At 42.8% G+C, this 18,749-nt stretch overlaps 1 protein-coding gene across 1 annotated transcript in view; it reads right to left on the bottom strand.

Annotated features, from left to right (window-relative positions):
- zmynd10 (zinc finger MYND-type containing 10) overlaps positions 1-9,060 on the bottom strand; it is a 31,925-nt gene extending 22,865 nt beyond the window's left edge. The window contains exons 1-4 of the mRNA XM_033036766.1: positions 8,916-9,060; positions 7,154-7,262; positions 6,249-6,365; positions 326-379 (exon numbers count right to left, since the gene is read on the bottom strand). Of these exons, the coding sequence (XP_032892657.1) occupies positions 326-379; positions 6,249-6,365; positions 7,154-7,262; positions 8,916-9,025 (390 nt within the window). The 5' untranslated portion in view covers positions 9,026-9,060. The remainder of the gene's footprint in view (positions 1-325; positions 380-6,248; positions 6,366-7,153; positions 7,263-8,915) is intronic.
- Between the last annotated feature and the right edge of the window lie 9,689 nt (positions 9,061-18,749).

Below are 18,749 nucleotides of genomic sequence, written 5' to 3'. Positions count from 1 at the left end.
GGGTTGTACAGTTCACAACTTTATTAAATCCATCTATATCCTTAACATCGAGTGGCGCCGTCAGCGATGGCATCCTCGCCTACAGTCTGTCTGTCTTTTCGTCTTTTTTGTTATTTTTAGTGTGTTTTAAAAAGAATGTGTTAAGCTTTTAGAAAATCCAAGTATAGATTTTAGTTTGCTTTGCAATGAATTTTCAATGCAGGGCAAAGAATAACAGCATCATGGTGAACGATAAGCCAATAGTTGAACTTCCAAGATCATTTTTATTTGTTTGCTTCGGGATTAGTTATTCAATATACTTAATGGTTAAACGTGCCATACCTACCTTGTGATAGAAGATAGTTTCCAAGAGGTTAATAATTGTTGCTTCATGATAGATCTATGCAAGGCAAGAAAAACTAAATTAAGACAGCCCAATATTATGTTAGTGTGAACATTCTGAAGGTAAAGAATATTACATATTTTACAGTCTTTATGAAGATTACATTAAAAAAAAATTATGTTATAGAAAACTGAATATTTGAGTAATGAGTAGTCTATCCAGCACTGATATCAGTCCAACACAGCTGTAACATTGTCTTTTACTCGCTGTAAAAATGAAGTTTAAGTTCAAGAGGTAATGGAAATGGATTCAAAAGATTCATCAAACAGCATATAAACGTTCATGGTTAGAATGAACAGCTTATTTTATGCATGTTCTTAATTTCTCATCAATTTGCATTTTTGATGATATCATGAAAAGTTATTCAGAGATGTAAATTAAAATTCAGCCTCCAAACTGTCCATAAACATTTTAAACAAACTGGTTGAGGTGTATGGCATTTTATGTTTGAATTCCAAGTGTTGAGGGGATATCACTGGACTGACTGACTGTTTGTGTCAGCATCAAAACTTATTTCAGTAAAATGCTGTATCCATAAAGTCTGAAGAAAGGTCTTGACCCGAAAATTCGTCAATGCTGCCTCACCCACTGAGTTTATGCATCTACCATAAATTATACAATTTCAGTACAAATTGTTAGATAAACTTCAAAAATAGAACAAAACGTTTAAATTCTCCCATACTGTGAGCAGGTAAGGAGTCTTTATCCATAAATGTCAGTACACTGGCAATTTGTCTATTTTACTAATACTTCAAGTCAAGTTTATTCGCAACATACACATACGAGATGTGCAGTGAAATGAAAAAAAAGTCCACGCAGGTCACGGGGAGAAAGTACAAACTCCGTACAGACAGCACTCGTAGTCGGGATCGAACCCGGAGCTCCGGCGCTGCATTCGCTGTAAGGCAGCAACTCTACCGCTGCTCCACCATGACCGCTGGGTGATCGAAAATACAACTTATGTATGGATCATGGTTGAAGTCATTCTCAAGTTTGTGATATTTTTCGTAAAAATGCTTTGAATCAAATTAATGTAAAAATCATAACTTTTTGAGTAAACAGATCACTCTATTGCTCTCTTGATCTTCTTTCTGCATGCAGCAATTTGATTGAAATTGACATTGCTGAAGAAAAAAAATGATTCCCTCTTCAAAAAAAACTTTGTGCAGATCACAAGATGGATCAGGAGAATGTACAACAGAAGGTGTGTAAAAACAAAATAATTAAATGGAAGGATAAACCCAACAGACTCTGTGACAATTACACCACAAAGCAGAAACTACAATTTGTCTTCAGTCCTTTAAAAAATAAAGGATAATGTGTAAAGCGGCTTTTTCACGGGGCGACTTGACGCAAGAGTTAACCAGAGTTTAACATCGTGGGAACCTCGTGCGATAACAGTACGGCATTCGTGGACCACCGTGGACCACCGTAGCGCTAACGGCAGGTAATCGTGTAACTTGGTGACTCGGGAGAAAATTCAAGCAAGTTTGAATTTCTCCAAGAGTGACTTGTACACTTGTGGTTGAGCATTGCAACATTATATGGACGTAGTGGCCAGTGCGATATCCGTGCGATATCCGTAATAACTCTTGCGGTTACCGTGGGAACTCCTGCGAACGGTGAACCCGCAAGCTGGACAGAGGGGACAGAAGGTGAGTAAAAATTGTCTTCTGTGGGATTGAATTTAAAAAATAAAGATTTGCATCCGCATATGGACATCAACTTATTCATGAGTTATGTTAATGAGATTCCAGAAAATAACTATAATCTTTAAAAGGGACTTTAAAAGGGACTTTACTGAAAGGTCCCGCATTTTTATGGTCCGTGAGGAATTTTTCATATGTACTTCTTTGAGAGATACAGCTCGGAGTCCTCGCCGACTAGCGATCGATGCCTTTCCGAAGCAGGGTCCGGAACGCTACCAATCAATGTTCTCCAGAGACCCGTGTAAGGAGTGAACTGCACATGCTGGTTTAAACCGAAGACAGACACAAAAAGCTGGAGTAACTCAGCGAGTCAAGCAGCATCTCTGGAGAAAAATAGCTGATGTTTCGGGACGAGACACATCTTCAGACTCAATTCCGATTAGGATGTCTGAAGAAGGGTTCCGATTCGAATCGCCACCTATTCTTTTTCTCCAGAGATGCTGCCTGACCTGCTGACTTACTCCAGCTTTTTATGTTTTTCTTCCCAGATCTGACTTACCTGCTGAGTTACACCAACATTGTGTGTCCTTTTGTGCGTATTAACCAGCATCTGCAGTTCCTTTAGACATTACCTAACTTCAGATTTTAGAGATATAGCGCGGAAACAGGCCCTTCGGCCCACCGAGTCCGCGCCGACCACCTATTCTTATCCGGCTTCAGAACGGTTCTTCCTTCCATTCGTTTGGGCACTGGCCCGACCTACCAACCTACCTCAATGCGGACATTGGACTTTTCCCCCCTGGAACTGTCCTGAAAACATATATTCGGAACTCTGGTATTTTCCTCTTCGCTCTACCTGGTGTTCTTGTGCATGTGTCGGAGGGAACAGCAGATGCCGGTTTAAAGAGAATGCTGGAGTAACTCGACGGTTCAAAATGCTGAAGTAACTCAACGGGACATGCAGCATCTCTAAAGAGAAGGAACGGGTGACGTTTCGGGTCGAGGCCCTTCTTCAGACTGTACGTGGCTTGGTTATATTCATGTATAGCATTATCTGATATGATTGTATAGCACGCAAACAAAAGTTTATTCCCTGCATAGAATCATACAGCGTAGAAACAGGCCCTTCGACCCAACTTGCCCACACCGACCAATATGTCCCATCTACACTAGTCCCACTTGCCCGCGTTTGGCCCATAACCATCTAAACCTATCCTATCCATGCTTCAGTCTAATGCGTCTTAAACATTGCGACAGTACCTGCCTCAACTACCTTAACGGATAGCTCATTCCATACACCCACCACCCTTTGCGTAAAATAGTTACCCCTTAGGCTCTCATTAAATCATTCCCCCCGAACCTAAACCTTTATCTGCTGGTTCTCGATATGAGACAATAATAACAGACCAAAGCGAGTTAGGACATCAACGGGAAGATCCTGGATAAACCCAAGGTAGCCACAAAATGGAGGAACTCAGCGCAACAGGCAGCATCTCTGGGGAGAAGGAATGGGTGACATTTCGGGTCGAGACCCTTCTGATATGCTGCCTGTCCCGCTGAGCTACATGTTGTGTCTATCTTCGTTTTAATCCAGCATCTGCAGTTCCTTCCTGGCCGAACCCGATTGAAAGATGAGAGGCTGGACGATAGAGCACTGGGTGTGACAAGGATCAGGCTTCAGTAAGCAAAGTAAAGAGAGGTGGCAACGTTATGGAAATGAAGCGGGTAATCCGAATGATGGCGAGACGGTATCCTCTAATGTGTCGGAAAGAACTGTAGATGTTGGTTTGCGCCGATGATAGGCACAGTAATACTGGAGACAGACATAAAATACTGGACGGGCAGCATCTGGATAAAAGGAATGGGTGACGTTTCGGGACGAGACTCTGAAGAAGGGTCTCGAAACGAAACGTCACACATTCCTTCTCTCCAGAGATGCTGCCCGTCCCGCTGTGTTACTCCAGCATTTTGTGTCTATCTTCCGTATGCTCTGTGATGGTCATCTCGGAGTCAAGTGGCAACTCTGGTCTGTAGACACGAGGAACTGCAGATGCAGGAATCACGAGCAAAACACAGAGCGTTGGACGAGCCTGACCCTTTGAGTTCCTCCATCACTTTGTGTTGAAGTCAGGTCTGGACATTGCTTGGCTCAGTCTCAGGCGCCGGCTAACTAGGAAGGTCGAGTCAAAGTCCAGCACTAACACTCAAGAAATAACGTTTGCGGCCTGATGTTCCCAATATTTAATTGAAATCATTAATAAAGTAAATAAATAGATACCGGTCTAATCAGTATCTACGGGATTGGACAGGCTAGATGCAGGAAGAATGTTCCGGATGTTGGGGGAGTCCAGAACCAGGGTCCCAGTTTTACAGTCTACCGTGGGAACTCTTTAACTCAGTAAAGTAAAGTAAAGTAGCCTTTATTGTCATATCAGCGCACAGGCAGCAGTTGATTGTTGCTCTATTCAGTTTCCCAGGTGGTCGGGACGGGACTGGAGTTGGGAGGGAAAGGTGGGGGAGTCGAGGGAGAGGAGGGGGAGACAGATGGGGGTGTCTTCATTTACTGGCGGCGGGTGACTGTCACTGAAACAGGCAGGTGAGATTTCATTTCCACCTTGTGTGTGCCTCTCTCTCTCTCTCTCCCTCCCTCCCTCTTACACAGGCTGAGAGACTCTGCCTCTGTGAGTGTACGTTTCTTTCTCCCCCTCTCCCACACACAGTAAGACCGAGGTACTGTGCTCAGTCCATCTGTGTCTCCTACATACACAGTAAAACATGTCTCCAAATGAGCCAATTCAACCAAGGGAGGATATTTATAGTGTGTGAATGAACATTGTGAAGTGTTGTTAAATCATCATTTGTGCCACGTGATGATTTAACAACACTTCACAATGTTCATTCAAGATTTAACGGGAAAGCTCGGGAGACGGACAAGTCACTCGCACAAATAACAGAAATGCCGAGTACCGTGGGAACTCTTTATCTACCCCCCCGTTATATCGTGTGATATCGTGCTAGACCTCGACCACTTCACTCTGGTTACATCTTGCGTCGTCGCCCCGTGAAAAAGCCGCATTAAACGTGATATCGGTCATACCAAAAGAGTATTTTATGCAGCACTGTGTACAATGTGGAAATCTTGTCCTCGGCATTGTTATGGCAGGTGTAATGTTGACGGCAAACTGGTGGATCCATGGGGAAATACTAGCCAGCTATGGTGGGCACACTCATGGATCAGAGTCTAGGCTATTCTGCAAGATGCTTAACAAATGGGTATATATTAGTATCTTCATCCCTGCCAAAACTGGCACTCATGATGTTCAGTTGACCTTCACTTAAAAATGTAGGCAAGGCACATGTTTGTCTTGCATTTGTCGATCATTTAATTATTCTTGCAGTTAATTAACTGCAGTTCCGTGTGTTTAAAAATAAGACCAGAGAACAGTATCAAAATGACCATTCAGTGTAGAAAATAGATTAAATTCTTTCATCCAAAGAGTTGTGAAGACTCAGTCACTGAATATATAGGTAAGACAAAGATGGATGTATTTTTAGTCACTAAGGGAATCAAGAGATAAGTAATTAGTACAGGAATGTGGCACCAAGGTAAAAGGTCCAATGGTTGATTGGTTGAAGGTCCTTGGTTGATTCCGATCAAGTTCTTCAGAGAAGAAACAGTTCATGCCGACGTACATAAGACTGGGACATCACCTTGGCTTGGCTAACAAATGCCAAGTAACACTAATGGCTACAAGCCCTTGGGAATGTCCAATTCCACCAAGATAATCTAACCACCTCCCCTTTTCAAACAAAGGCATTACAATTACCAAATCATTCACAATTAATATTAACAGCATCTCAAATGCAGTAATCCATGGAAGCACTTTTACTTGCATGGCATAGACATTCCTGACTCACTGCCACCCTTTCCCTCAAAATATCTGGGCTAGCCAAGGCAGTTGGTCAACACCTTTTCAATGACAAATTCAATATATGCAGTGGAGAAGTATTATTTCTATCAAGGATAAAATTATTTTCTGCTCCACAATTAAAGTAATTAATATTTCGATTCCAGGTGGAAGTAGAGTAGGCTTCTAGAAGTTTGACCAGTTGCTAAAGTTATAAACATTGGCTGCTAAAACTATCCGATCTAAACTCATGCAGGTAAGATTATTTCCACTTATTCTATCCAAAAAAAAGCTAACAATCTCACTCACCACAATATATATTGGAAATGTGCTCTTTGGATTGAAGTCCTGGAGCTGACATAATATAGGAAACACCTTCTGCTTCCAAACTTCCACAGCAATGAGCTCATGGATCAGTGTGGGGGCCTGCAATGAAATCAAGTTCTAAATGGCAGCTATAAAATCCCACAGGAGCCCTCAAAACAGCACATAGTAAAAGGATCAAATCATAATTCAAATTATAACAGGATAGGAATCTGGTATCTTAATCTGTGACCAGGAAAAAATACAAGGCCTCTCTCTTAACTAACACTGAATTTGCCCTGAATTTGAAAATCAATTTACCGCTGATGATATTCTAGCTATTTTTAACAGCATGACATTCCAGTTGGCAGGAAGGATTCATGCAGATAATGCATTCAGCAGAAAAGTATCGCTTTTTTTGGAGAGAGGCAAGATTGGTAGAATTCTGAAGCATTTTTAACCCACACAGAAAAAAACATATGAATCCATTATTGTATTTACAGTACTTTATATTTATAAGAAGGAACTGCAGATGCTGGAAAATCAAAGGTAGACAAAAGTGCTGGAGAAACTCAGCGGGTGCAGCAGCATCTATGGAGCGAAGGAAATAGGCAACGTTTCGGGCCAAAACTCTTCTTCAGACCCTCTGAAGAAGGGTTTCGGCCCGAAACGTTGCCTATTTCCTTCGCTCCATAGATGCTGCTGCACCCGCTGAGTTTCTCCAGCACTTTTGTCTACTTTATATTTATATCCTGGATATCTAAAATGTTGAAAAGAGTGAACATCCACTAACATCTGGAACTAGATTGGACAGGTTAATATTTCAAGTACACACTTCTGTTATCAGAATATGACAAATGGTCCACGTCATAAACTTTGGCTTATTTTATCTCTTTAATAAACTCAGATACCTTCCCAAGCGAGTAAATGTGTTCTTTGACAAATTCATCTCCTTCAGCAGTGGCACTGATGATGGCCTGCATATTCAACTTCTCAATATATTCATGCTGTCTGAACCACCTATGAACAGAAGAGGAGGGAAGAACAATGAAAAGAGAAAATGAAAAGATGAGAAAGTGAGCCAATCTTCAGGGGACATAGTACAAACAATGAAATTGACATCGGTCACCTATGCACAAGAACATTTAAGCATATTACAGATTTATACGGAGTAAAAGCAACATCTGACCTTGTTAATCTATTAAAAATGTTGAGCACTTCATAACGTGGCGATTCGGCCCATCAAGTCTATTCCACCATGGTGATCTATCCTTCCCTCTCAACCCCATTCTCCTGCCTTCTCCCCATAACCACTGACACCCTGACCAATCAAGAATATATCAATCTCCACCTTAAAAATATCTATTGACATGGCCTCCATGCCCTTCTGTGCTGTAATATCCTACATTAGGATTCCATTGTTATGGCCTTCACTGCCGTCTGCGGCAATGAATTCCATAGATTCACCAACCTCTGACTAAAGAACTTCCAACTCATCTCCTTTCAAAAGGTACGTCCTTTTAAGGGCCTGTCCCACTTGGACGACCTAATCCATGAGTTTAGAAGACCCAAGACGAGTTGAAAAAAATGTCAAGGTTGTGTTGACTCACGGAAGTAAAAAACCTCCTACAAATATGTCTACGATCTCCTACGACTATGTCCACGACCTCCTCCGACCCCCCTTGACCTCAGTCTTCCACACCTAAGACCAACTACGACTAGCTACGAGTGGAAAATGATCACATGATAAAATTATGTCATGTTTGCATTTTTTTTCTCGGAGTACCGACATACGACTACCTACGACCAACTAGGACTATCTACGACTACCTACGACTACCATCACGACCTACTAGGACCTACCTATGACCTACCTACGAGTAAAAAGTATCAATTTTTTCCATGCCGACCTTTTTATACTCGTGGACATTTTTTATCAGGCTGGAAAAAACGCCGCAACCTACTTGAGGCCATGAGTATGCGGAGACCACTCACGAGCATGAGGAAGAGTTACGAAGACCTCCTACGACCTCGTGGCGACCATGTTGCGAGTATGAGTCAAGGGCAAACTCGGCAGAGGTCGCCAATTAGGTCGTGAAAATGGGACAGGGGCTTTATTCTGAGGCTATGGCCTCTGGTCCTTGACTCTCCCACTAGTGGAAACATCCTCTCTATCTCTATTTCCTCCAGGACTCTCTTCTCCACCTCCCCAGACTCTCCACTCCCACCCACAGACTCTGCCCCAGACTCTTCTTCTCCCGTTGTCTTGCTCCTCACCTACTCCCCTCCTGGACTCCCCACCCTCAACAGAGTCACCTCACCATTTGGACTCTCTCTCTCCCTCTCTGTCTCGCCCCCTTGACCCAAGCTCTCTTGTCCACCTCCCAGCCTCTACCCCACACTCCTCCTCACACTCTCGCCCCATCCTCCCTAGGCCTCTCACCCTCCCCCAGACCCTCCCCTCCCCCTGAACTCCCTCCCCTCCCCCTGAACTCTCTTCCCATCCCCTGATCTCTCTCCCCACTCCCTGACCTCTCTCCCCACCTCTTGGACTCTCCCTCGTATTCACCCCCCACACCACCACTCACCCTCTCCTCCCTACATTACCTCGGAGTCTCCCCGTCACTCCGGCGGATCCCCGTTAACCCCTCCCTCACCCCCCAGCTTACTCACCGCGGGCCGCCGATGTCTCTCAGCGGGAACTCCTGCAGGCTGCCAGCGTACCCGGCGGCCTCCATCGGCAGGAGCACGGCCGTGGCCGGGCTGTTCAACTCGGCCGCCATGACTCCACAACCGACGCCGTTCCCATGGCAACTCAAGCACCAGCGATTGCGCACGCGCAATCCCCGGGCCGAACGACGCTAGTAATAACGAATGGGAAGAGGCGGTTGGGGCGGGGCCTATCTCGCACCCACCCACACTAGGGCGTGCCCAGACACAACCACGCCCACATCTGGACGTGTCCATCATGTGCCGCGCCCACAACGGGCGGGCTCACAGAGAGCCCCGCCCACGCACACGTGTGTCCACATGCAGGCACACATACATGGACAGATTCCCCTGGAGTCCTGCCTACGCCATCTGCCACCATGCCCACACCTGGTGGCGGGCAGAGGGCAGCGCTGCCCTGTGTTCCTACGGTATAGGAGAAGGATTGGGGCATTCGACCCATCAAGTCTACTCCTCCATTCAATCTGCTGCTCTATCTTTCCCTTTCAAACCTCCTTGTCAAGATGCTGTTACAGCAGGAGAGCCACAGACTCATACAGCATGGAAACAGACCCTTCGATTCCAACTTGCCCTCACCAACCAACATGCCCCTACGATACTAGTCCCACCTGGCTTGCCATATCCCTCTAAACCTATCCTATCCATTCAGGGGCCGGAAATCGCTACCTAAACATGGGGAGGGGGACACGATTTGGGGGCACGCTTTCTTGGTGGCCGTACACACACACACGTGAGGCTTCGGAGGCTTCAGTCGTGGGCCTTGTGGACGGTAACATCGGGAGCTGACCTGGTTGGTGATGACTCAGAACACCAGCAACAGCAGCTTCGTCCGCCCCGAATTGTGGGGCCTTTCATCGTCAGTCACCGCATAAAATCGGACAGAGGGGGCTTCAACATCAGGAGCCTCGACACAGCAATTTGATTTTAAGCCGTACCGGGCGATGAAAGACTCCGCCAACGGGCCGAATCAGCCCTTAGAAAACGTCTGATACCCGCTTGAATCTTTCAAATGCTACAATGTGATAAATAACACTAAAACAAATAAAACTGAAGCAAACAGAAGAACCAACCTTGGAGGGGGGAAAGAGAGATGGGGAAAAAAATACTAAATAACGTGAGTGACCGTGAATGAGGGACTTACCTGCAAGCCAGCCAGGAAACCCGTTCGACCTATTTAAATCTTTCCCATCCACCAATACATCCAATTAGTTTAAATGGTAATTGTACCCGCATCAGACAGCTTTAAGAAATTCTCTGTGAATACCTTCAGTAATACTTGAAGGTCAAAACACAATTGGTGACACATCGTGTTAATACGGTGTTAATAGAGACATTTAACAAGTGACTGAAAACGTAGATGAATTAGAGTCACCGAAACAAAGACAGACCAAGACTAAAATCAGCCTGGCATTTAAAGCAAACCAGTCCATACTGAAGTTGCTGAAAGATGAGGGTAGGCAACTTTGCAAGTAACACATACAAATCAAAGTAAATAAAAATAAATATAAACAAGCAACGGATAAAGTGTTTGCTATTTTGACTGATTACGTTGCTGTTTTATATAATTTGTTCATGAAGACAGGCCCACCAGCTTTCAAGTGCTCCAGCCCCTTCGGCATTTGCCAGATGGCTTGTCCAGTCTATACAGTGAGTATCGCAAGGGAAATAAAAGGAGGGGAACAAAAGTTGACTGATGGTGAAGAGGAAAAACAATGCAAAGAGGTAAAAAGTAAAAGCATTACTTTGAAATCTAACATTTTCAAATTCAGCACCTGATAAAAATTAAACTCTCATCATAACAATAAGAACGTAAAGAAAAACTACTGGAGATATTCAATTACGTCGGTGGAAAGAGAACCAGAAATTATTTTACAGGTTAATGAAGTTCCATCAGGGCTGGGTCTGTTTCTGGAGATTTCCTTACAAAACTCCACAAATTTACTGGTTTTCTATTCTTCATCATACAGATTCTGGTTCTTGCGTAGCAAACAATCATGTGGTATGGCACAAGAAGCTCTTGTTGATCAGCATGACAAAGCTTTGTGGTAGCTAATTTGCTTTTCAGAACTCACTGTTTTATGCCCCAATCCTATGCCGTACACTTAGGCACACAATTAGCCTTGCATTTCTACGCAGCACTGAGTACGGCGCTGTACGACTGTCCTGCTGCAGTAACACAAGAATTGTCTCAGTTACTAATGTTACCAATGGGAGTATGTCCTTGGAGCTATTTAATTCCAAATCTGGAAATGAATTGGGAGCGGAAGTTAAGAGCATTTAAAATGATCATAGGCTTTTAACTTTTTTTTAAAAATTTCAGGTATATCTGTTTGGACATTTTTTATTTCATTTAATGACATAATTTGATATGTATTTGGGGATTACTATTCCAGTGACTTATCATAAAAGCAAAAAAGCAATAACGTATGATATGATTCACTAAGCATTTTACAGGCAATTGCTTTTAGACTATATCTACTTTAGTAATGTAAAATACTCACATTGTACAAAGAACACGTTTATAATAACCACATATATTCTCCTTGAAATATCTATATAACTAAAAGTCTTATCTTGACCACTTCCAGTCGTTCCAGGTGTGACAGAGGTTCACCTGCATCCCCTCCAACCTCATCTATTGCATCCGCTGCTCGAGATGCCAACTGATCTACATCGGTGAGACCAAACGTAGGCTTGCCGATTGTTTCGCCGAACACCTCCGCTCGGTCCGATTTAACCAACCTGATCTCCCGGTGACTCAGCACTTCAACTTTCCCTCACATTCCGAATCCAACCTCTCGGTCCTGGGCCTCCTTCATGGCTAGAGTGAGCACAACTGGAAATTGGAGGAGCAGCACTTCATATTCCGCTTGGGCAGTCTGCACCCGAGCAGCATAAACATTGAATTCTCCAGCCCAATTTCCATTCGGCCCACAATGTCCAGACTAGCCATCTTGAAACCAGTCCCTTCGCCCCACAAAACCCATACTAGCGCTCCAGAAAGCCCCCCCCCCCCCCCCACTGGCCACCAATATTGGAATTGGTGGAGAGCTCGAATATTGCGTTGGGAGACCAACCTTCCCGTATGAACATGGGACCCAACGGGTCCCACAGTCTAGTTTGTAAGATAAATTTGCCTAGTGTTCTGGAGAATAAAAACAACTGCTCACCATAGTACCAAAATATTTTTATGTTCACCTGAGAGGGGTGTTGGAACATTAGTCAATAGACATTAGACAATAGAAAATATTCAATAGGTGCAGGAGTAGGCCATTCAGCCCTTCGGGCCAGCACCGCCATTCAATGTGATCATGGCTAATCATTCCCCGACCGCTATTTTTAAGAGCCCTATCTAGCTCTCTCTTGAAAGCATCCAGAGAACCTGCCCCCACCACCCTCTGAGGCAGAGAATTCCACACTTACCACTCTCTGGGAGAAAAAGTGTTTCCTCGTCTCCGTTCTAAATGGCTTACTCCTTATTCTTAAACTGTGGCTCCTGGTTCTGGACTCCCCCAACATCGGGAACATGTTTCCTGCCTCTAGCGTGTCCAAACCCTGAACAATCTTCTATGTTTCAATGAGATCCTCTCTCATCCTTCTAAACTCCAGAGTGTAGAAGTCCAGCTGCTCCATTCTCTCAGCATATGACAGTCCCGCCATCCCAGGAATTAACCTTGTAAACCTACGCTGCACTCCCTCAATAGCAAGAATGTCCTTCCTCAAATTAGGGGACCAAATCTGCACACAATACTCCAGGTGTGGTCTCACTAGGGCTCTGTATAACTGCAGAAGGACCTCTTTGCTCCTATATTCAATTCCTCTTGTTATAAAGGCCAACATGCCATTCGCTTTCTTCACTGCCTGCTGTACCTGCATGCTTACTTTCATAGACTGATGTACAAGGACCCCCAGATCCCGTTGTACGTGTATAAGTGCCACAGTTCTAGCCATCAGTATATTACAAATCTCCTGATTCATTCAGGGCTTTTTTTGGGGGAAGATTCGGAATGTTTTCGTAGGTAGACATTCAGCTACACATTTCTTTATGTAGTCAGTAATAACTGTGGCATATTCATTCAGGTTTACTGATAAACCATTGGACTTGGCCCAGTCCACCAATTTAAAGCAGTTTGGTAACTACTCCTTAGCCTCACATGAGCAGCTTTTGATAGTCCTCTTTGCCAGTGGCATGGTCAGACTCTGTCTGTATGCAAGGAGAAGAAGCACTACAGGGTACAAGGGATAGAGTAGTAGGCATTTCTGATGGTGGTATAGCAATGGTTGAGTTTGTTGGATCCTCTGTTGTCGAAGTTTATGTGTTGATGGCAGTTCACCATCTGTTTCTTCCAGCTAGTCCGGTTGAAGACCCTGTGATGATGAGGAAGACTCTGGAGCATGCTGTTTCATGTTTGTTGATTACAATACTCATTTCCTCAAATACTAGCTTGACCTCAAGCTGTGGTGGAATTTGGATTGCAGTCAGGAAGTCGGCAAAGAACTCCTTCGGTAGGTAAAATGATCTGCCCTTAACCACCTGATGTTACAAGTTAGGGAGCAGGACTGGGACAAGATGGCCAGGTCAGAACATCACAACGTTTATCATGATGTAAGTACATGGATATGCAATGAATGAAGGGATCTGAACTATATGCAGGGAGATAAGAATTGGTCTTTGCATCATGTTTGGCACAGACATTGTGGGCTGAAGGGCATGTTCCTGTGATGTTATGCATTCTATGTAGCTACATCTTTCTCCTGATGTTGCCATCTAGTCCTTGCAGTGGATGGGAAAACCTTTGGGCTGAAGCACTGTGTGAAGAGAGTGGTGATAAGTCATATCCCTGCGAAACAGGGTGCACTGCAGTCCCTCAGATACATCAGTCTTGTAAATGCAAATGGAAGCAAATGAAACAGGATTCATTCTGCCAGTGTGTGCATTTCCATCCCAAAGCAAAATTCTGTAGATGTTGAAAATCTAAAATAAAACTGATAATTCTGGAATTAGTCAGATGGGCAGGCAGCATATTTGGAAATAGAAACAGTTAATATTTAATCTTAATAAACTTTCATCAAAACACAACGTGAATAAAGAAACACCACAAACTAACAACAGTGTTTTCTTTTAAGAGAGGAAAAGTTATAGAAAAGTTACACGGCAGAGATCAGCATAAACAAAATGTAGACAAAAATGCTGGAGAAACTCAGCGGGTGAGGCAGCATCTATGGAGCGAAGGAAATAGGCGACGTTTCGGGTCCAGAACGTCGCCTATTTCCTTCGTTCCATAGATGCTGCCTCGCCCGCTGAGTTTCTCCAGCATTGTTGGCTACCTTCAATTTTTCAGCATCTGCAGTTCTTTCTTAAGCATAAACAAAAGAAATAGTTTTGTTTATATATTATTCACATAATTCTCTTTTTCATACGTTTTTGTTGATAAACCCACAAGGAGATAATGGTGAAAGAAATTTAAAAAACATTGAGACCAATGAAAATAAAAAATTGTAAGATAAATAAACCTGAATAAATTAAATCATATTATTTTCATTGTCTGGCGCACGGTGCCCAAAGAAAGTGCCTTTAAATATTTGCCCTTCACTCAAAATCATTCCTGAAGATAATCATTCTGACCTGTAGATGGCAGTGAGGCATTGTTCTTTGTAGGGCTATATGTTGAGAGAAAATTTCCTATGGAAATAGATAACTAGATAACTTCTCCTCCTGAGACTGAACTTGGTGTCGCCTGTAGATTCTCACCCTACTGCTCAATGAAACAGTACAGATTTGCCTCTTGTGTTTGAAGACAGGAAGAGGACAAGGGGCTGAGAGTTGGTTTCCTTCAAACCGGATTCTTTGAACAAGATCATCCTTGTAAAAAAATAATGATCCAAAACACAGGTGGCATTGCTTCCTACCTTGCTTCACTAGGATTTATTAGCTTTTCCACAACTAGTGATAAACTAACCTCCAATCCTTTCAGTTTCTCTCCCACGTTTTGTAAGTATCTCAGGCCCTTGAACCTCACTCAATGAGTTTGCCATTGTGAAATTTAATGCACATTACCAGATGGTATATTTATTTTATAGAAACAAGGAACTGCAGATGCTGGTTTACAAAAAAAGAAACACAAAATACTGGAGTAACTAAGCGGGTCAGGCAGCAACCATGAAGAACATGGTTAGGTGACATTTCGGGTTGGGACCCTTCTTCAGACTTATCTGAAATGAGAGACTTACTTTAGTTTTGCAAGGTTGCTGTTGCAATCTAAGAATAGTTCCTGTATAGATCCGTGGTTGTCAGAGTGACAAAGTTTGAATAGTCATTAACAGCAACTGATGAGATATCCTGAATGTGGAGAAAATGTTCTGAAGAAACACTTGCAATTAAGTATTCGTAATGTATAGTTTAACTTACTTCCGTTTGATGCACATTAAGGACGTGTGTGGCAGAACTGCAATTTTATCGATAAAAGCAGTGAGAAAGAACTTACATTTATGTCTCTTTACGATCTAAGGATGTCTCCAAGCACTTTATAATCAATTAAGTACTTTTAAAGTGTTGTCACATAAAGTGCAGTAATGTAAACATTAACATCCTGGCTATGTTACCAAACTATCGATTTAGAAGCATGGACTAATGATCCAGAGAAAATAATTCCATTCCCACCAGGGAAGCTGAAGAATTTAAATATAGTATTTAGTTTAGAGATAAAGCATAGATACAGGCCCTTTGGCCCATCAAATCCATGCTGATTACCCGTTCACACTAGTTCTATTATATAAAACGTTAATTATATAATCTAGATATAGATTGGTAGATACATGGAACTGTAGATGCTGGTTTACAAAAAAATCACAAAGTGCTTGAGTAAATCAGCGGATCAAGCAGCATCTCTGGAAGACATGGATATGGGCAGCACGGTGGCGCAGTGGTAGATTTGCTGCCTTACAGCGCTAGAGACCTAAGTTCGATCCTGACTACGGGTGTTTGGCTGTATGGAGTTTGTATGTTCTCCCCGTGACATGCGTGGAATTTCCCTGGGAACTCCGGTTTCCTCCCACACACCAAAGACGTACTGGTTTGTAGGTTAATTGGCTTGGTATAATTATAAATAGTACCTAGAGTGTGTAGGATAGTGTAAGCGTGCAGGGATTGTTGGTCGGGGCAGACTCGATGGGCTGAAGAGTCTGTACCTCTAAACTAAACTAAACTAAACGTGAAGTTTCGGGTAGGGACCCTTATTTAGTCTGGATATCACCTATCCATATCTTCCATAAAAATCTTGGTAATGAGGAATAGTGTCATTAATTGATTGTTCCTGAAAGTCCATCTAGTTCATTAATGTTCTTTATAGAAGGAAATTGTCTATCCTTGGGTCTGGCCTTTGTGCTCTAAGCACACTGCAACTGGTTGATTCTTAACTAACCTATGTGATATCAAAGCAATAAAAAGTTGAATGAGAGACTTCTTTGCCATTACCTTCCCAAAGCAATTAGGTTTAGCTTACAAATGTGGGACTCACTGGGAATATCACCATCACACAGGAGAAGGAGCACTTGCTTTAAATAGCATATTTTAAGGCCTAAGCATTTTTATAGCCAATTAAGTATTTTTTAAATACAGCCACTGTTTATGGAAAAAATATAGCAGCTAATTTGTTCACAATACAGCAAGTGTTAATAAATGTACAATCCCCAGCTTTTATTTCGATATAGTGGTGTGAGAATTTTTAAGTCTACCAGACAAAGCAGATCGGGTTTCAGTGTGACATTTCATTCAACAGTGCGGTATTTTCTCCGAATTTCACCGGAGTGTCAGTCTAGACGTTAACGTGCCAGGGTAGGATTTGAACTCACTGACTTCTGCACAAAACAAAAACTGATAAACAACAATGAAATAATTACCAGATTGTCGGTTTAAATGGTGCCAATTGAAGGCTAAATACTAACTAGCACAATGGAATATATTTTCTTAGCCTTATTTGAATGGTGCTTTAGAATTTTTACATCCACTCAGTCATCAGAACTGAGGCAAAGGATACCACATCTCACCTCTAATATTACATTGGAGCATGAAACTAGTTTACAAATGTGTGATTCAAACTCACAATCTTTTGCAAGAATCACAGAAGAGTCAAAATTACAATCAGAACCGTTCCAGGTTTAACAGTAGGATTGAAGCCTTTTTCCTACATTGTATTATGAATCTAGAACATTTCCACCTGTTGAAAAGGGCAAACTGTCAAAAAGCTTGATTTACTGATTTGCTTGACTTTGAGTGATACTTTTAACAGATTGCCACTACATCACTATACCATCTTTATTGATTAAAAAAATGGGAGTTGGAAAAGTGGTACGCAACTCATTCAAGGATTGTTCTAAATCAGAATCTATCGCAGGATGCGCAACTTGAGGTACTAGGTGGAGTAGCGCTTCCGTTCACATCCCAGCCTCACAGATGTTCTCTTCATGACACCCACCACAACATCAGTGAGGGATTTTCTGTAGTGTTTTACTTCACTGGACAATATTACTGAATTTTGATTTGAATTTGAGAAAAGTGACATAATGATTGCCCTCGCTCCCTGTAAAAGATATTGAGCATTCTGGTGATTGAGGATGTTCCATTATTTAGTTTAATCATCCACTTGAGGGCAGCACATGACCTTGGGAGCTGTCTGTGGTTTGCATTTTTTCTCGGTAACCACATGGGTTTACTCCAGGTGCTCAGGATTCTTTCCAAATATCAAAGACGCACATGTTTGTAGAATAATTGGCCTCTGTAAATTGCCCTTAGTGTGTAGGGAGTGGGAATGTGGGATAACATAGAACTAGCGTGAACAGGTGATCAATGGTTGACATGCTCCTCAAAGTTCCTGTTTCTATGCTGTATCTCTAAACTAAACTAAACTAAACTAAACTGCCCACCATCACACTACCAGGACTCCTCATCAAGATCTTGACATCAAAGTATATCATCTTCCTTAATTTTGCTAGATCAAAAATCCCGGATGCCAACCTTGTCAATAACTCTGATGATGGAAGAGAGCCTTTGCCTATCAACCACATTAAGCTGCCTTTATCCCACACCACTTGATATCCACACCCAATCAAAGTTCTAAAACCTTCGTTCTTGAAAGCATTAGTTGTCAAGGGACACAGAACCTTTTTCAATCATAATGACAGCATTGATGTGCAGAGGGATCTTGTAGTCCAAGTTCATAGCTCATTGGGGATGGCAGCACTAGTAGATAGGGTGGTGAAGAAGGCGTATGGTATGCTTGCCTTCATTGCTAGTGGCATTGAATATAAGAGTCAGGAAGGCATGATGCAACTTGGTTAAGCCGCATTTGGAGTTTTGGGTGCAGTTCTGGTCACCCCATTTGAGGAAAGGTGTGGAGAGTTTGGAGAGGATGCAGAGTAGGTTACCATGAATGCTGCCTGGATTAGAGGGTTTCAGATACAGGGTGAGGTCAGACAGATTGTTTTATCATTAACATCGGAGGTTGATGGGAGACTTGATAAAAGTATATAAAGTTATGAGAGGCATAGATAGGATGGACAGTCAGAAACTTTTTCCCGGGATGTAAATGCCCAACTGTAGAGGGCATAGCAATGTGAGAGGGGGGCATTTAATGGAGAAATACGGGCAGAGTTTTTTTACACAGCATGGTGGGGGTCTGGAACGCACTGCCAGGGACCTGCCGGAGGCTGTTATGATAGCGGTGTTTAAGAAGCTTTTGGATAGGCACATGGAAGTGCAAGGAATAGAGGGATATGCAT

The sequence above is a fragment of the Amblyraja radiata genome, chromosome 18 (genome assembly GCF_010909765.2).
Source record: "Amblyraja radiata isolate CabotCenter1 chromosome 18, sAmbRad1.1.pri, whole genome shotgun sequence".
NCBI classification, from domain to species: domain Eukaryota; kingdom Metazoa; phylum Chordata; class Chondrichthyes; order Rajiformes; family Rajidae; genus Amblyraja; species Amblyraja radiata.
Note: the sequence above shows the minus strand (reverse complement) of the source record. Positions and strands in the feature narration are given on the sequence as shown.